Genomic DNA, 20,355 nt, shown 5'->3' with positions numbered 1-20,355 from the left:
ACACACTAAAGGCCTATTCACAACAAAGGGCAAAAAGTGTGCATGTGGCGCAGTGTGTTGGTACAGTGCATTTCAGTGCTTAATTTTTTTTTTTTATGTTTTTGAAATTACATGCATTCTGTTCTCTGTGGCAGCATGTTGCAATGCCTGCATTGTAATGTGCCGCAGTGAGATTAAATGTAAGCCTGCATCAAATTATTGCACCACACAAATATCACTGCAGATCGGGCATTACTATAATGTATAGGTAAGACCAACCTCCAGATTTTTAGCATAACATGCTTATTTACATTTTTGTATACCTTTAATTTTCATCATTTCACTAAAAGGCACAATTTAAAATTACCAAATATTTATTGACTCAAAACCGTTTTATATTTTAGATTTATCAGGAATTTTGAAAGTTATGTTGTGTCTGTGAGCACTAATATTGATTTTAGTGTATTTTTATTGAAAAGGTTTTGATAAATATTTGAGAAACTATCACAGGACCTACAAAAAAAATCATTAGCACCATCTTTTTATTCTGTTCATCCAGTGCTTTCAGAAAATGTATGGTTTGGATGATATTTTAACTCTGAAAGCTGTAAGTGAAAATTCTTTTAAACAATAAAAGGTGGGGGATGACAAAAATGGTCTGGCCTTCTGAGGTTAAAAGTACAGTGCATGACCTGGCACTAAAAGGGTTAGTTCACTTTTAGCAAAAAACTGCCTGTGCAGGTAAGGGGTGCCTGTAGATTAAAACAAACTGCAGATTTGACTGTGGTCCACCATCCCCTCTGTTGCGGCATTGTTGAGCTCAGAGTTATTGCCACAGAGGAGTGAGAGCACCTGCAAAGGGGTTTTAATCAGCTGGTAGTCTTTGCAATGTTCTAGCATCAAGGCAGCATGGGATGATGAAATGCCATCTCTGGGAGTTTTATGGCCAAACCTTGTGAGATACTGTATATAAATGGCCTACACTTATAGCAAGGGCAATATTTACCTTAAAGGTGCACAGTTTGTTTTTACCTGCACAGACATTTATTGGTGAAGGTGAACTAGTCCTTTAATTTACAATGAAGAAAATATGATTTGTGTCTTAACTGTAAATATATTTCATAGTATAACACACATGCTATAAGCCCGACTCCATGATGTCCAGTGCAGGTCTATGGACCCAGCTATGGTCTTGATGACATTAGGACCCTAGCCTGCTGGAACATGGGGTAGAAGTAGCTACAAGGAGGAGCATAAGTAAATCATCTTTTTTTAGTTCCAGTAAAACAGCCATATGCAGCTAGGGTTCTTCTAGTGGTTGCTAGGGATTCCTTGAGCTGTGGCTGATAGACCTCCTGTTTCATGGTGCCAGGATAGTTTCAGGTGCTGTGCCTCTTGGCAGAGCTAATGGCATGACACCAATTGTCTTTTTAGCTGTCGATAAGGGTGGCATTGTGACCACCACTATTATTTCAATACAACGCTAGCTGTGCCTGCCATCTGACTCGATTTGACCAATCACAGGGCGGTGGCCGCCTATGTCCGCCGCTGTCGCACGTGACCCAGTTCAGCCAATCACAGAGGGCGCCCATCGATGAGCCCGGACAGCCGGGGAGGCTCAGGCAGCGCTGGTATCATGGGTCGTGAAGAGCAGTGGAGGGAGAGCATAGTCAGTTGCACACTTGTGAATCTGGACTTTGCGGCACCCCTCTAGATGTTGCATCTGGTGCAACGGCCCCGGCTGCCCCTCTCCATGCTATTCCACTGATTTGACTGATTTGTAATTTCCTCATTTCTCTGGTCCAGAAAATCCACTTAAAGAAATTATTCTGTACCTGGAGATCCTTTTTTGCCTGGTGTGAGTACAGGCATATTACAACCAGTGACTACTCTGAACCTCATATTCTGACTTTTCTGCAGTTGGGACTTTACCAAAACTTAGCTCTAAAAACTTTTAAGGGACAGGTTTCAGCATTGTTCATTCTATTCCAAAAAAGCTTTGGCGTCACTCTCAATTGTAAAAACCTTTATTCAAAGTGTTTCATGGATCAAACCCCCTTGAGATCTCAATTTGGACCTCTTTGCCCTGAACAAACCACTCTTTGAACCCATTCCAATGATCCCTCCTGCAAATTGGCCTTCGTGACAGCTATCACTTCTGTCAGACTTGTTTCAAAATTAGTGGCCCTCTCTTGTGGGGAGCCCTTCCTAATCCCTCACAAGGATAAAGTGGTCTTGTATCCAAAACCCTCCTTTCTCTCTAAGTTGGTATCAGCCTTCCACTATAATTACCTACATTGTACTACTTTCCTTGTGCCCTGCTCCCAAGCACCCCCAGGAAATTGCTTTTCATTGTTTAGTGAGAGTTGTCAGAGTCTATATGAAAAAAAAAAACCTCATAAAAAAACTCTATTTTTGCCTTGCCAACAGAGTCTCCAAAAGGACACTGTGCTTCCAGATCCACTATTGCCAGGTGGATAAAGAAACTCATTGCCAACCTTCTGCATCATTTTTACTGAGAAAACATGAAAAATGTACTGATTGAGCTTTTTTTTTCTTTTTTTTTTTTTTTTTTAACGGACAACCTACATTAAAACTAAGACAACCAATATTTACATAGTATAAACACAATATGAAAACGCTGACAATACTCATAACAGGTAATTTGACTGGTTTATGCTTACAAAAGTCAGCACAGCATACCAAATTATCAGCTCCTGGTATGTACAGGCAGTTATAAAAATCACAGGTTTTTACAAACTGTCCTTAAATTTGCTGATGGTTGGCAACCCTGCTCCAGTATCCTTTTATGCTCATACCACCAGATTGGTGGAGGTTTCCTCGGCATTCCACCAAGTGTCTGTTCAGCTTTTTAAGACTGCCACCTGGTCTTCAGTTCACACATTCTTTTAAGTTCTACCAGGTAGATGTCCAGGCCTCTGTTGATGCAACTTATGGCCTAAGGTTCTTGATTATCTAGCCTTTGTCCTGCATTGCATGATAAAGATAAACAGAATTATTACTCACCTGTAATTTTAATATCTGTAAGTACAGTACAGGACACTGTTAAAAAAAAAACAGGTCTCTGGTACATTCAAGGAAGACCTATGTTAACAAGCTTTTTCCATTGCCCTATCACCTGAAGCTAGTGGCTTATAACCCAGGATCTATAAATATCCAGCCTGTTTCCTGTACTGCATTCCAAGATATGGAATATACAGGTAGGTCAAAATTCTTTTTTTTTCATAGTTTTGGCTGCTTTAAAATTTGATCGATTTAACCAGTGTTGGAGCGCATTAAAATTGGTAACAAAAGCTGCTGTCCCTTGTAAATTATGATTTGCATTGCACCAATTATGTATATTTCAGTGTTTACTTATATTTTGCAGGTATTACACCAAAAATTCAAAATACTGAAGTTGTGTCTGATTGTCCTATTCCAACTAAGCGGGCGAAAAGGGACATAAAGGGATATAAATAAATAAAAGGTAATTTTCAACTGCTATTTGCAGTTACAGTTCTTATTTTGGACAGTATTTTTTTTTTTTTTTTAATTTGTTCAGAATTACTTATCTGCTATTTTACTGGCTAAGCCCTCAAACGTATCGCAGTTCTACATCAGGGACAAGGAAGCATTCTCTAGCTTTGTCTATCCCTTTAAAGCAGCCTTTCTCAACCTTTTTAGCCTGAAGGAACCCTGAAAGTAATTTTCAAGTCTCAGGAAACCCCTGATAAAATTTATTATATCTACCCTTTATGGTAAAATAGCATTATGAGAAAGCTTTTAAGACAACCAATGATTCCCAGCATTCTCAGTCAGTGTTTGATAGAATCCACAGTTTGAAACAGTAAAGTAGCAACTAAGAGTACAGAGGTAATCTAATGTACCAGAATCCACAAATCATAGGCACATACAGTCAGGTCCATAAATATTGGGACATTGACACAATTCTAACATTTTTGGCTCTATACACCACCACAATGGATTTGAAATGAAACGAATAAGATGTTCTTTAACTGCAGACTGTCAGCTTTAATTTGAGGGTATTTCCATTTCCAGGAATTACAACAGGAATTACAACAGTTTGCATATGTTCCTCCCACTTGTTAAGGGACCAAAAGTAATGGGACAGAACAATAATCATAAATCAAACTTTCACTTTTTAATACTTGGTTGCAAATCCTTTGCAGTCAATTACAGCCTGAAGTCTGGAATGCATAGACATCACCAGACGCTGGGTTTCATCCCTGGTGATGCTCTGCCAGGCCTCTACTGCAACTGTCTTTAGTTCCTGCTTGTTCTTGGGGCATTTTCCCTTCAGTTTTGTCTTCAGCAAGAGAAATGCATGCTCAATCGGATTCAGGTCAGGTGATTGACTTGGCCATTGCATAACATTCCACTTCTTTCCCTTAAAAAACTCTTTGGTTGCTTTTGCAGTATGCTTTGGGTCATTGTCCATCTGCACTGTGAAGCGGCGTCCAATGAGTTCTGAAGCATTTGGCTGAATATGAGCATATAATATTGCCCGAAACACTTCAGAATTCATCCTGCTGCTTTTGTCAGCAGTCACATCATCAATAAATACAAGAGAACCAGTTCCATTGGCAGCCATACATGCCCACGCCATGACACTACCACCACCATGCTTCACTGATGAGGTGGTATGCTTAGGATCATGAGCTGTTCCTTTCCTTTCCTTCTCCATACTCTTCTCTTCCCATCACTCTGGTACAAGTTGATCTTGTTCTCATCTGTCCATAGAATGTTGTTCCAGAACTGTGAAGGCTTTTTTAGATGTCGTTTGGCAAACTCTAATCTGGCCTTGCTGTTTTTGAGGCTCACCAATGGTTTCCATCTTGTGGTGAACCCTCTGTATTCACTCTGGTGAAGTCTTCTCTTGATTGTTGACTTTGACACACATACACCTACCTCCTGGAGAGTGTTCTTGATCTGGCCAACTGTTGTGAAATTGTGTTTTCTTCACCAGGAAAAGAATTCTTCCACCACAGTTGTTTTCCATGGTCTTCCGGGTCTTTTGGTGTTGCTGAGCTCACCGGTGCGTTCCTTCTTTTTAAGAATGTTCCAAACAGTTGTTTTGGCCACGCCTAATGTTTTTGCTATCTCTCTGATGGGTTTGTTTGTTTTTTTTCAGCCTAATGATGGCTTGCTTTACTGATAGTGACAGCTCTTTGGATCTCATCTTGAGAGTTGACAGCAACAGATTCCAAATGCAAATAGCACACTTGAAATGAACTCTGGACCTTTTATCTGCTCATTGTAATTGGGATAATGAGGGAATAACACACACCTGGCCATGTAACAGCTGAGAAGCCAATTGTCCCATTACTTTTGGTCCCTTAACAAGTGGGAGACACATATGCAAACTGTTGTAATTCCTACACCGTTCACCTGACTTGGATGTGAAGACCCTCAAATTAAAGCTGACAGTCTGCAGTTAAAGCACATCTTGTTCGTTTCATTTCAAATCCATTGTGGTTGTGTATAGAGCCAAAAATGTTAGAATTGTGTCAATGTCCCAATATTTATGGACCTGACTATAGATCAGGGAGGGATCTGTAGCAGCATAAGAGGAAAAGACAATATTGCCAGAGCACAGAATTAGTAAAACATAATAGCCATTTATTTAAAAAAAAAATATCCACAGTTACATGAAGGAAAGGGATATACAGCACGAGTGCAGAGGTAGATTTAGGATCAGCTTGATGACAGGCTTAGAGGCAGCTGCTGAAACAGGAGATCAGACTTGGCAAAGAGGGCGGGATCCTCTAATCCACTGTGTCAGTGGCTGCCTGCCATCCTGCCATTTCTTTCTGCGCTCAAGCTGTATACCCCTTTCCTTCATGTATGTGTGGATATAGGTTTTTTTTAATACATGGCTATCATTTTTCACTAATCCTGCTATCGGTCAATATTGTCTTTTCCTAATATGATTAGTAAGTTGTTTAACTAAATTAATAAATAAATTCGGTTTAAATGAATGAATAAAAAATATTACATATCTAGAATCTTTGACATCCAGAGACTATTATTTTACAACACTCTCTTGTTCTAATCATCAGCAATAATCATGAAATATGAAAAACAGATAAGAAAGTAACATAGACTGAAAATTGTAGTGTCACTTTACTTCAGTTACAAAATAAATACCCACTTACATTGATGGTCAGTGGAAAAAAAAACCCTTGAACTGGTCATCATTGTAGAAGATCATTCTGTCATTGCTCGCTGGTCAAGGAACTCCTAGCAATTTCTGGAGGAAACATAGGGTTCCACAGAACGCTGGTTTAAAAAAAAAGCCTGTTTTAAAGGCAAAAACATGTTATAGCCGAACACATTTTCCCACATGGTATATGATGCATCAGTTTCACAAAAAAAATTAAAATGTGTGTGTATATATGTATGTATGTATGTGTGTGTATATATATATATATAAATATATATACATATATACACACACACACTGTGTGTGTGTGTGTGTGTGTGTGTGTGTGTGTGTGTGTGTGTATATATATATATATATGTTAGGGGTCTCCAAACTTTAGGGGGGCTGGACGGTGGTCACAGGGAGTAGAAAAGGTCCTAATGTCAGAGGGGGAAAAACAATTCCCCATCGTTGGTGTCAGTGGGAAGAATTGTGCCCCATTGTTGGGGTCAGTGGAGAGAATTATGCCCCATTATTGGTACCAGGGGATGAAATGGTGCCCCAAGGGCTAGATACACCGTGTTCCAAATTATTATGCGTAATTATATTTTTCTAATTTTCCTAAATAACACAAGTCTGCAAAAAAAAATTTTTCAAGAGCTGTTTTGGTTATTCCATGTAATCTTTATGTTTTTTGGTGCGCTGAATCCGAAAATGACCTCCATTTTGTCATAGGACATCACGTTTCCTGACAATTTAGGTAACTATGTTAAATAAGGCAATACCTCAAAATAAATGGAAATAGACTTATAAAATTAAAGTTTTATTACAATTTTTTCATGAAAATCCTTTTTTGAACTGAAATGAGCTTACGTACACACACTAAACTCGATTCGTCTTCCCTGTGAGGCTCCTCTTGGTGCATTTACGCTTGTGAGTAGCATCTGGAATGTCTTTCTGAAGCATCCAACAGTAGTCTGCCATCATTGTAATGCTCCATTTTCCCTGGTATGTCCTTTCCATCTCTTTAATGTCTTGGTGGAATCGTTCACCGTGTTCCTCACTCACAGCTCCCAAATTTTCAGGAAAGTAGTCAGGACTGGAGGAAATGCACTTGCAAACTCATCAGGCAACCTACAGCTTGAAATGCTTTCAGCATTCATCCAGCGATATTTTTGTAGTGAGGATCTTTGTTATTGCCTAAAAATTTCTGTACGACTTCTTTAAATGCAATCCACCCTTCTTTTTGATGATCCGTCATGGTATTGACAAACTCTTGATCAACTATAAGCCTTCTAATGTCTGGTCCGACGAACACACCTTCCTTCAATTTTGCCTCCGACAGGCCTGGAAACTTGGTGACCAAGTATTTGAAGCATTCTCCATCTCTTGGAAGTGATTTTATGAATTGCTTCATCAATCCCAATTTTATGTGGAGAGGTGGTAGAAGAACTTTATGGGAAGGTACCAAAGTTTCTCGAAGGACATTTTTTTCACCGACTGTTAGCACCCTCGGCTGCCAACTCTTCTTGGTCCAGTGATTTTGTCGGTCTCGACTGTCCCATAGACACAGAAAACAAGGTTATTTGGTATACCCAGCTTGTTGCTCGAGCAGCATGCACAAGACCTTCAAGTCCCCACACACTTGCCAACCATGGTCTTCATATTTTTTTTTTTTTTTTAATTTAGATATTTATTCATTTTCAAATATAGCAATACAGAAAAATCCAAAAAGGAAATACAACAACAAATTTCTTCTAAAACCACTTATTGCATATCATTTTCTCCCCATAACCCCCTTCCTTCAACCCACCCTCCGCCCCACCCCTCTTCAATGAATCCCTGACATCTATCTGATCGACTTATAACTCACATCCTCTGGATACAGATTTTTAAAAGGAAGAAAGACAAATTCCTATATATTTTCTTTTTTTTTTTTATACTTAATTACAAAGTAACTTCTTTCACCTTTACCTTAAACTCCTCCCATGCCTCCATCCTATCTTCCTGTTTGTAATATAGTTTCTCCAATCTAGCAATCTGGTCCACTCTATTCATCCAATCCTCTTCCCTCGGTGCCTCAACTTTGCGCCAAAACCTAGGTATCAAATGTTTTGCTGCATTTAGATAGCACCATATACCCAGATCTTTATATTTATTCACTGATATTTTTGTGATATGAAAAAGACAAATTTCAGGGTCCAGTCCAATCTCAGTTCCGGTAATAATCCTAATTTGATTTATAACCTTTCTCCAATAAACTTGTATTTTTGACATTCCCACCATATGTGGTACATCGTGCCCACCCCTCCACACCCTCGCCAACACCAAGGTTGTTTCTCCCCACTCATCTTGGGCTCTACCGTCGGTGTAACATACCACCTTATCAAACATTTGAAGTTCATTTCCACCTCATGCATACTGACATTCTCATGTACCAGTCTATATATTTTTCTTTGTGTGTGCTCCTCCCACTCCACCCCTAAATCCCTTTCCCATTTTTCTATGTACCTTAATTTTGACTTACTATCTAGATCAGTGAGAATTTTATATACTTTAGCAGTGCTGTGCTTCCCATCACCTCGAACTTCCAAATACTTCTCAAATAAATTCCAATCTTTTCTAATTCTAAGAGGCTTCGTCAATTTCCCCACAAATTGTTTCAATTGGTTATACCTCCATATATCTCTCTTAGTGAAAATCCCTCCCTCTTCCCTTTTCAAATCCTCCAGTGTTCTTAAGTTTACCCCCTCCATTACATCTCTCAGCTGAGCATCTTCCTTCTTAATCCATTTACCTGTAATTTCCTCTTTACCTGGGAGAAAAAACTTTGAGTTTCTTAGTGGCATTAGCAGTGAATTAAAATCCCAATTCATCTGTTTGTGCATTCTATCCCACTCCCTTAATACAATCATAGTGTATGGACTCGTGCTCTCAGCTAATTCTCTAAACTGTGTTGACACCCAGACAATCCTACTCAAATCCTTTCCACTAAATGTATTTTCTATTGTGACCCAATTTTTGCTCTTTAAGTTGTGCATCCAATCAAAAATTCTTGCTAGGATAACTGCCCTGTAATATCTTTTGAAGTCCGGTATTCCCAACCCACCCTTTTCTTTATTTCTACTTAGCACTTCGTATGATACTCTAGGTTTTTTATTTTTCCATATATATCTTGTTACCATTCGCTTAATTGTCCTGAAATATATCTCTGGGAGTTTAATGGGAATCATCTGGAATTTATACAGGATCTTGGGGACAATTACCATTTTTATTAAATTAATACGACCTAACCAGGAAGGATTTCCTCCACCAATTTTCTTCAATTCCTCCCTAATCTCGTTTAACAATGGGATATAATTAGCTTTATAAAGGTTTTTCTGTGAAGAAGTAAGTTTCACTCCCAGGTATTTTATTTCTCTATCTTTCCATATAAAGGGAAATTCTCTCTGTGTCTTTTCTTTTTCACTCCTTGGAAGATTTATATTTAATATCTCTGTTTTACTCGGGTTAATTTTTAGGTTTGACAATTTCCCATATTCCTTCAATGTTTTCATTAGGTTAGGAAGTGTTATCCTAGGGTTTCCAATATAGAACAATAAATCGTCCGCAAATGCGGCTACCTTATGTTCTATCTTTCCTACATTAATTCCCCTAATATCTATATTTTTCCTAATTGTTGATAACAGGGATTCCAAAGATAAAACAAAAAACAGTGGGGACAGTGGACAGCCCTGTCTGTCCGTTTGACATCGCAAAAGTCTCTGATCTCTCTCCATTTACCATTACCATCGCGGAAGGTCCTACATACAATCTTCCAATCCACCTCCTCATCCTAATACCCAATCCCAGAACCTCTAGTGTATCCATCATAAAGCTCCAGTTAACCCTGTCAAACGCCTTCTCCGCATCTATCGAGAGCAACACCACTGGATTTTTTCCCTTTCCACTTTTCTGTATAAGCATCAGGGATCTCAACCCATTATCTCGGCCCTCTCTTCCTCTAACAAAGCCCACCTGATCCCCATGTATCCACTCTGGCATCAGATCCCTCAACCTATTCGCCAGAACCTTTGCATACAACTTCGTATCTATGTTCAACAACGATATCAGTCTATAGCTTGAGCACTGGGAGATATCTTTACCTTCCTTATGTATTAGAACCACCTGGGCCAGTAGGGATTCCTGTCTCATCTCCATCTCTCCCCCCAACGCATCCATATATATCTTTAAGTTAGGTAACAGTAAGTCACTATATTTTTTATAATACCTCACAGTATACCCGTCTGGACCTTGGCTTTTTCCCATCATAAAGCTTTTTAGTGCTTTTTTTTAATTCTTCCTGTGTAATTTCAGATTCTAAGGAGTTTAATAGTTCTTCACTTAATTTTGGTAATCCTGCATTTCTTAAATATTCCCTTCTTTTTTCAATATTTACCATTTTGTCCTTATTTGTAGCATCGTTGGGGGCAATATTATATAATTTACTATAGTAATCCTTAAATACCTTTGCGATATCTTTGGTTGAGTGGACTAACTCTCCCTTGGATTTTTTTATTTTGTCTATATAATTCCTATTCTTTTTTTTCCTCCTATTAAATATCCCTTTCCGAAATCCACCAATTTCTTCAGAACCCCTTTCAAAAACATCTCCGGCTTCCTATTAGGGCAGTGGTTCTCAACCTTTCTAGCGCCGCGACCCCTTAATACAGTTCCTCATGTTGTGGTGACCCCCAACCATAAAATTATTTTCGTTGCTACTTCATAACTGTAATTTTGCAGTAGGAGGAATAGTGCCACGTCATTGGTGTCATTGGGAGGAATAGTGCCCCATCATTGGTATCAGTGGGAGGAATAGTGCCCCGCCATTGGTGTCAGTGGGAGGAATAGTGCCCCCTTCATTGGTGTCAGTGGGAGGAATCGTGCCCCGTCATTGGTGTCAGTGGGAGGAATCGTGCCCCGTCATTGGTGTCAGTGGGAGGAATAGTGCCCCGTCATTGGTGTCAGTGGGAGGAATAGTGCTCCGTCATCGGTGTCAGTGGGAGGAATAGTGTCCCATCATAGGTGTCAGTGGGAGGAGGAATTGTGCCCCATCAATAGGTGTCAGTGGGAGGAGGAATAGTGCCCCATCATTGGTGTCAGTGGGGGGGAGGAATAGTGCCCCATCATTGGTGGTCAGTGGGAGGAGGAATAGTGCCCCATCATTGGTGTCAGTGGGGGGGAGGAATAGTGCCCCATCATTGGTGTCAGTGGGGGGAATAGTGCCCCATCATAGGTGTCAGTGGGAGGAATAGTGCCCCCATCATTGGTATCAGTGGGAGGAATAGTGCCCCATCATTGGTATCAGTGGGAGGAATAGTGCCCCATCATTGGTGTCAGTGGGAGGAATAGTGCCCCGTCATTGGTATCATTGGGGGAATAGTGCCCCGTCATTGGTATCAGTGGGAGGAATAGTGCCCCGTCATTGGTGTCAGTGGAGGAATAGTGCCTCGTCATCGGTGTCAGTGGGAGGAATAGTGCCTCGTCATCGGTATCAGTGTGAGGAATAGTGCCCCGTCATCGGTATCAGTGGGAGGAAATAGTGCCCCATTATCGGTATCAGTGGGAGGAGTAGTGCCCCTTCATCGGTATCAGTGGGAGGAATAGTGCCCCATCATCGGTGTCAGTGGGAGGAATAGTGCCCCATCATCGGTGTCAGTGGGAGGAATAGTGCCCCATCATTGGTATCAGTGGGAGGAATAGTGCCCCATCATTGGTATCAGTGGGAGGAATAGTGCCCCATCATTGCTGTCAGTGGGAGGAATAGTGCCCCATCATTGGTGTCAGTGGGAGGAGGAATAGTGCCCCATCATTGGTGTCAGTGGGAGGAGGAATAGTGCCCCATCTTTGGTGTCAGTGGGGGGAGGAATAGTGTCCCATCATAGGTGTCAGTGGGGGGAATAGTGCCCCATCATAGGTGTCAGTGGGGGGAATAGTGCCCCATCATAGGTGTCAGTGGGGGGAGGAATAGTGCCCCATCCTTGGTGTCAGTGGGGGGAGGAATAGTGCCCCATCCTTGGTGTCAGTGGGGGGAGGAATAGTGCCCCATCCTTGGTGTCAGTGGGGGGAGGAATAGTGCCCCATCCTTGGTGTCAGTGGGGGGAGGAATAGTGCCCCATCCTTGGTGTCAGTGGGGGGAGGAATAGTGCCCCATCCTTGGTGTCAGTGGGGGGAGGAATAGTGCCCCATCCTTGGTGTCAGTGGGGGGAGGAATAGTGCCCCATCCTTGGTGTCAGTGGGGGGAGGAATAGTGCCCCATCCTTGGTGTCAGTGGGGGGAGGAATAGTGCCCCATCCTTGGTGTCAGTGGGGGGAGGAATAGTGCCCCATCCTTGGTGTCAGTGGGGGGAGGAATAGTGCCCCATCCTTGGTGTCAGTGGGGGGAGGAATAGTGCCCCATCCTTGGTGTCAGTGGGGGGAGGAATCGTGCCCCATCGTTGGTGTCAGTGGGGGGAGGAATCGTGCCCCATCCTTGGTGTCAGTGGGGGAGGAATAGTGCCCCATCGTTGGTGTCATTTGGGGGAGGAATAGTGCCCCATCGTTGGTGTCAGTGGGAGGAATAGTGCCCCATCATTGGTGTCAGTGGGAGGAATAGTGTCCCATCGTTGGTGTCAGTGGGAGGAATAGTGCCCCATCGTTGGTGTCAGTGGGAGGAATAGTGCCCCATCATTGGTATTAGTGACACCAATGATGGGGCACTATTCCCACTGACACCAATGATACTTACCTTGCAGACCCCTGCACCAGCCTGGGCTCGCTCGCTCCCTCCCTCTCCCATGGTACCGACACTTACCTGTCAGATGTCTTCCTTCTCCGGCCGCTCTGCTCCTCTTCACTCGCTCGATCTTCGCGGTGCCGCTCGGCTCCTCCTCTCCAAGCTCCACCTCCTTGCTGGTGATTGGCCGCCTGTGTGCCTCTCCTGAGCTACAGTGCCGGCGGCCAATCACAGGCGAGGATTGATCTCGAGGTGTGTCCAGATGACAGGGGCGGCATGTCATCCCGCCCACACCTGGTGGTGGCGGCAGCGGCGAGGAGCGGTGTCTCGGTTCCTAAGACCATCGGAAATATGTGTTTTCCGATGGTCTTAGGCGACCCCTGTGGAAGCGTCGTTCGACCCCCAAAGGGGTCGCGACCCCCAGGTTGAGAACCGCTGTATTAGGGCAATATATGTTTGCGAGCGTACACTCAATGTCCTGCAATTTACCTTTCAAAAACAGAAACCTCCCATCCGGATCCGTTTTTCTATCCTCCAGTTCAAACCTAGTATTTTTTGCGAATCCTATAGCCATACCCTTCGCTCTCTTAACTGGGGAGTCTGCATAGTACCATATCGGATGATATCTAGAGTTCAACTTAGGGGTTTTTTTTTAACTCAAGGTGCGTTTCCTGCAAAAATACCACTGAGGCCGCTCTATGCTTTAATTCTCTGAATAACCTAAATCTTTTACCTGGGCAATTTAATCCATTTACATTATGGGTTACAAACTGTATTTCCTCCATATTTCATTTGTCTTCTTCCTATTTTACCATCTCCTTTCTTCTTCCCATTCCTTGTACCTCTTCTTTTATGCAAGATGTCAGTTTTAAAAACCTCCTCTGCCCCCTCCTTCCCCAATTCCCTCCCTCCCACCCATTTTAGGCTTGTAGTTTGCCTATAAATCTTTTGAGAGTCAAAACCCACCTAGATTTACTACCTTGGGGTTGAACTCCACCCATGAACGGCCTCCCCCACCTCCCACCACCCCAGATGCCCGATATCTATTTCATAAACTCAACATGGTTCCACTAGGAGCTACTTCATGAGAGAGAGGGAGAGAGAGAGAGAGAGAAGCAAAAAAAAAAAAAAAAAGCACATCCTCTCCATCCTCTATCTCCCTCTCCTAATTAACTGCCAATCTTCATTTACTCTGGCCCCACTGTCTCCTTCCTCCTCCTCCCAACCAGAAATCTCTATAATTTGCAAATCAAGTCTGTCACAGAAGTCTCTTAAGTCCTCTGGGAATCTCAAATAAGCTCTAACTCCGTTCTTCTATCCGATTAGACACTCAGGAATACCCCATCTATAGTGCACGTTTTGTTTTTTCATCTGCTTTAACAGGGGTTTCAGAGATCTTCTTCTCCATAGTGTCTCTGATGTTAAATCTGCAAATATCTGTATATCCATTTCTCCATACTTAATAATTGATCTTCCCTTAATCTTTTTCCATATCTCTTCTTTATCTCCCATCTTCTGGAATTGGACAATTATATCTCTGGATTTCTTTTCTCCGTTTCCTTGTTGAATCCTTCCAATTCTAAAAACCTCTTCCAGATTAACCAGTTCTGTTTCTGGTCTGTCCATTATGAAATTTAGGATTTTACAGACAAAGTCTCTTATTTCCTCTCCCTTTGCAAGCTCTGGAACACCTCTTACCCTAAGATTCTTCCTCCTCTCCCTGTTTTCCTGTACTTCCATCCTATAAAGCAGTCTTTTTTGCTCTTTCCTAATATCTTTTGTCCTTTTTTCTAAACCGGAGATAAATTGGGCATGGTTTTTAATTCTTTCCTCTGTCTCCTCCATCCGCAATAACATCTGCCCCAAATCACTCCGTATAATTGTCAGTTCTTGTTTTATTGTTTTTTCTAAATTCTTAAACATATCTGCCATCTCTTTCTTATTTGGTGCTTGTAGTTCACTTTCCAATTCTTTCCTCTCCACATTTTCTGATACTTGTTGGCTATTATGTTTTGTTCCCAGGGAGAGTCTAGGGCTAACTTCCAAACTCATTTCCAGCTCACTTTTATCACCGATACCTTGAGATCTTTCCGGAATCACATTTCCTTGGGACGTATACTTTTTTATTGTACCAACTTGGGACCCCTTTAGCCCACTACTTTTTGACGTTTTTATTCTTCATCTCTTCTGTGTGTCTTATTTGCTTAAATACAGGAACCACAGTGGATTAACAACTGCAAGCCAGGGATCCAGATTTCAATTCACACTTATTTTCCACTTTTCCACTATATTCTCCTTCTTCTAGGGCTGCTAGTTCTTCCTTATCCCATTCAATCCTCCCCAGGGAGTCCCCCCTTCATATATCTTCTTTTTCCTTTAAAACATACAGTCACTATTTGATCAATATTGGCTAGGCCAAGCTGCTCACACTCACCCTCTGCTTGCTTTTCTTCTGTTGAGACAGCTACAGGCCACCAGCAGTGAACTTCAGCCTTCCATTGCTCTCTTCAGGGGGATTCCTCTGGGTCTTTTTCTTTTTCAAATCCCACTCCCCTGTGTATAAACTTGGTTCACAAGGGGAGCAGGTTGTCCATAAAAAATTTCACTCGTGTGCTGAGGGGGGGAGCGAACCGGCGTCTTCGCTCTCACTTCAGACGCCGGACGGCTTTTCCCGTTCCCAGTACTCCTCCGCGGCTGCCCACGTGGCCACGCCGCGTCTCTTTGCTCTCCCAGCAGCCCCGTACATCAGGCCGGACTTCCTCCAGCAAGCCCCGCCGTCATGGCACGCCTTCTCCCCGCTGCTCCCGGGGTCACCGAACCCACTCTGGACCCCGCCACTCTCAAGTAAGTCCCCGGTTCACACCTCTGCAGGCATCTGGGGCGGTGTAGATGTCTCGGAGAGCACCCGCTCCGTGCTCTCCTACACCACCATGACTAGGCTCCGCCCTCCCCATGGTCTTCATATTTAGGTTTATGAAGAACCAATTCCAAGTTCTCGTAGGTTTCCTTCAAGTGTATGGAATGACCTACAGGTATGGAAGCGTAAAAACCACCGTTGTAGAGTAAAACTGCTTTGAGACTTCTTTTTGAAGAATCTATAAAAAGACGCCATTGCTCTGAATCATATTGGATTTTAAATTGACCCATCAGACCTTCGACATCGATGCAATAAACCAACTTGTCTTCCTGGGCGAAGTAAGGAACGAACTCCTTTTCATGATGTCTGAACCATGAAGATGACACTCCTGGCAACAATAAATTCCTGCTTTTCAGCCTTGATCCGAGTAACTCAGCGGCATCTTTGGGAAGATTCAAGTCTCTTACCAAATCATTCATCTCCTCCTGAGAAAACAATTTTGGTCTTGAATCATCTTCAGAGTTAGAACTTGATTCGTCATCTGGTTCAGGTATGACTTCACTTTCGTCGGAGCTAGGTATCTCTTCCAAGGTAGCAGGGGGCTTGGGTACTGGTATATCTGTGCCACGGGGGATGGGACGAATTGCTGAGTGAAGATTGGGGTATGAAATGGAATGCTTCCATTTAGAATTAAACCCTTTCACATCGCATGAACAAAAGTAACAGTCGTCACTATGGTTCTTTTGCTCTCGCCATACCATAGGAATCCCATAACGGAAAGATTTTTTTCTTACCCTTTAACCAGTTTCGGAGGTCCTCAACACACCGTTTGCACACTTTATCAGGCGCCCAAACTTTAGCTTGATCTCCAATTTTTAGTCCAAAGTATGGAAAGTATACTTTTTTCACAAAGTCTATAATATTCTGCTGTTGCTTCAACACTAGATATTCACCACAGATGAAACAGAAACTGTCTGGCAAATAATACACTTTCGCAGAGCCATAACATAACGGTTGAAGAATGACGAGCTAACACGAACTGCGATGAAAAAGTGTGAACAGCCTAGAACCAAGAACCTGATGATGATTCGTGCACAAGTATGGACTGCAGGAGAGAGCAGCTCTGTGTCTGTACACGTGACATCACAGTGCTGGCCACGCCCCCTGCACTGACCGGAGCTGCTGCTATCTGCCCTGTGTCTCCCTCTCACTGGATTCTTCAGGAAAGATTAACCCCTTCTACCATTAGAAGCACAGACTCAGGGCTGAGGCTTACACATACAGCATGCTGCTGAGTATCCCAGTAGTCAGACATGTCACTCAGAGCAGCACTTGTATTCACCCCCTTTGCAGGGGTGGAGGGGCAGAGATTGTTTACCTGCAAATAACAACAAAGGGCCAGAAGAGAACTAGGGAAATGAGGAAATATAATTTTTTTCCCTAAAACTTGCTTAGCTTATGTATATATTGCTGACCATCAGATTTACAGTGCTATATTTTTTTTACATAACTGGGACAACCCCTTTTAAGGTTTTTTTGGCATTTTATATCTTAAATGCACTTATGTGAATTAATAGTAATTTGGACTTTAAATTTGGTTAAAAACCCATAATATAAAAAAATACCAAAAATTAAAAATATTTGATAAATTTGAAGACAAGTTTGCACTTTGTGGCAAATCATGACGTCTAGGAGTTGTTTCAATATTTTATTTGTTTTCAGCACACCAAAATACATGGAAATTAAATGAAAATAATCAAACAGATTTTTAGTCGCAGACCTGTATAATTGATGCAAATAACAGTCAGCATAATTCTCATGTTATCAACTATTAAGAGTACAATTCAAATTTTATTGACCAAACCTCCTAATGATAACAGTATTTTTTTTAAACATAAAAAACTTACAATGCACTGTTCCAAATTATTACGCACAGTAAGTTTCAAAACACTTTATAGGTTGTAAAGAACTGAAAATTGTCATTTGTTGTGTTTGCAGCATATTTACTGAAATCAAAAGCTATTTCAATCAAACTTTTAACAACATTTTAACTTTTTAAACATTTTAACAGGTCACGTTACATTGTAACATAGGACCCCTTATTTTATAGCAGCTTCACAAGTCTTGCATCCATTGAACTTGTGAGTTTTTGGACAGTTTCTGCTTGAATTTGTTTGCAAGATGTCAGAATAGCCTCCCAGAGCTGCTGTTTGGATGTAAACTGCCTCCCACCCTCATAGATCTTTTGCTTGAGGATGCTCCAAAGGTTCTCAATAGGATTGAGGTCAGGGGAGGATGGAGGCCACATCATGACTCTCTCCTGTTATCCCCATAACAGCCATTGATGCAGAGGTATTATTTGCAGCATGAGATGGTGCATTGTCATGCATGAAGATGATTTTATTACGGAAAGCATAGTTCTTCCTTCTGTACCAGGGAAGAAAGTGCTCAGTCATAAACTCCACATACTTTGCAGAGGTCATCTTTACACCTTCGGGGACACTAAAGGAGCCGACCAGCTCTGTTCCCATGATTCTGGCCCAAAACATGACTCCACCACTGCCTTGCTGACATCGCAGCCTTGTTGGAACAGGGTGGCCGTCCACCAACCATCCACTACTCTATCCATCTGGACCATCCAGGGTTGCACAGCACTCATCAGTCAACAGGACTGTTTGAAAATTAGTCTTCATGTATTTTTCTGCCCAATGCAGCCATTTTTGCTTGTGAGCATTGGTTATTGGTGGCCGAAAAGAAGGTTTATGCACAGTTGCAAGACTCTGGAGGACTCTACACCTTGATGTCCGTGGGACTCCAGAGGCACCAGCAGGTTCAAATATCTGTTTGCTGCTATGTAATGGTAATTTAGCAGCTGCTCTCTTGATCCGATGCATGGATCTGGCAGAAATCTTCCTCAATGTGCCTTTATCTGCACGAACCCGTCTGTGCTATGAATCGGCCACAAATCTCTTAATAGTGCGATGATCACTCTTAAGCTTTCGTGAAATATATAATGTTTTCATACCTCGTCCAAGGCATTCAACTATTTCACTCTTTTCGGCAGCAGAGAGATCCTTTTTCTTCCCCATATTGCTTGAAAATGGTGCTCTGCTTAATAATGTGGAACACCCTCCTTTTAGTAGTTTTTCCTTAAATTGGGCTCACCGGCCAATCTAATTATCACAGGTGTCCGAGATTGTTTTCAGTGATCAAAAGAGCCCTGAGACACAATGCCATCCATGAGTTAAACTGAAAAACAAAATATTTAATCTTTGTGACACTTAAATAGAATTTGCATAATAATTTGGAACTCGGTGTACAAGCAAGCAAAAGGCCACAGTTTGGAGACCGCTAATATATATATTTGTGCTAAAAGTTTGCATACCCTGGCGGAAATTGTGAAATTTTGGCATTGATAATGAAAATATGACTGATCATGCCTAAAAACTGTCTTTTATTTAAGGATAGTGATCATATGAAGCCATTTATTATCACATAGTTGTTTGGCTCATTTTTAAATCGTAATGATAACAGAAATCACCTCTATGGACCTGATCAAAAGTTTTCCTACCCTGGAATGTTTAGCCTTGGTACAGACACAGAAGGTGACACACACGAGTTAAAATGGCAATTAAAAGTTCATTTCCCACATCTGTGACTTTCTAAATTTCAATTTGTGTCTGTGTATAAATAGTCAATGGGTTTGTTACCTGTCAAGTGGATGCACTGAGCAGGCTAAATACTGAGCCATTTGGAGCAGAAAAGAACTGTCTAAAGACCTGTGCAACAGGGTAATGGAACTTTATAAAGATGGAAAAGGATATAAAAAGATATCCAAATCCTTGAATTTAGTTGGCCAGTACAGTTTAGTCACTTATTAAGAAGTGGAAAATTTGGGGATCTCTTGATACCAAGCCGAAGTAAGCTAGACCAAGAAAGATTGCAGCCACAACTGCCAGAAGAATTGTTTGGGATAGAAAGAAAAACCCACAGGTAACCTCAGGAGAAATGCTGCCTGTTCCAACAATGGGTTAAAAATCTCAAGGCATGGTATTTCATTGAAGAATCCTGAGTCTGTCCCCATTGTGTCCCTCCTCTTTCACTTTGAAATTGTTCAAAGTACCTTGCAGTATGCCCAAAAGCCTACTCCAAAGAAACAAGTAGAAAGGTTGAAATATTTTTTAAATTATTTTTTAGGCATGCTGTATGAATGGTAACACAAACATTTATAGTTTTTTTTCTCAAATTTGGCTGCAAAAGTGTAATGACACTTTAAAGTGAACTTGTCATGTACATCAAAGTGTGAAAAGTGGTAAAACTCTGGTACTTTCTGATGCCTTAGGACCCTTCTAATGAGGCTTTGTCTTTTCTCTAAGTTCAGACTAAAGCCAGCCATACATGGGTTGAATTCCGAAAGAATTTTCTTTCGAAAATCTTTTCTAAGACATTTCGTTCAAATTTCGCACCATTAGTATGTCACAGAAATGGCCGATTTTTGTGTGACCATGGAATTCGAGTGATCGGGCTTGTTGGAATGTTTTTGAAAATGAACAAATTTCGAATCTGTTTCCCGCACAATTCTCCCATCATTAACGATAAAGAA

General features: G+C 41.7%; 1 protein-coding gene and 1 long non-coding RNA gene across 2 annotated transcripts in view; one reads left to right on the top strand and one right to left on the bottom strand.

The window, feature by feature from the left end:
* The window catches only part of LOC149473437 (uncharacterized), an 80,006-nt gene that overhangs the window by 13,729 nt on the left and 45,922 nt on the right, over positions 1 to 20,355 (bottom strand). Inside the window, exon 2 of the long non-coding RNA XR_016312842.1 lies at positions 6,156 to 6,279. This is a non-coding gene — a long non-coding RNA (uncharacterized LOC149473437). The remainder of the gene's footprint in view (positions 1 to 6,155; positions 6,280 to 20,355) is intronic.
* Positions 1 to 20,355, top strand: part of SMCHD1 (structural maintenance of chromosomes flexible hinge domain containing 1) — a 408,526-nt gene that overhangs the window by 386,286 nt on the left and 1,885 nt on the right. Inside the window, exon 47 of the mRNA XM_089678219.1 lies at positions 3,368 to 3,466. Within this exon, the coding sequence (XP_089534345.1) occupies positions 3,368 to 3,459 (92 nt within the window). The 3' untranslated portion in view covers positions 3,460 to 3,466. The remainder of the gene's footprint in view (positions 1 to 3,367; positions 3,467 to 20,355) is intronic.

This window comes from Staurois parvus, unplaced genomic scaffold, assembly GCF_062004578.1.
Source record: "Staurois parvus isolate SC_StPar_1 unplaced genomic scaffold, SC_StPar_1.0 ptg000015l, whole genome shotgun sequence".
Classification (NCBI taxonomy): domain Eukaryota; kingdom Metazoa; phylum Chordata; class Amphibia; order Anura; family Ranidae; genus Staurois; species Staurois parvus.
The sequence above is the reverse complement of the archived record's forward strand: the minus strand, read 5'-3'. Positions and strand labels throughout refer to the sequence as shown.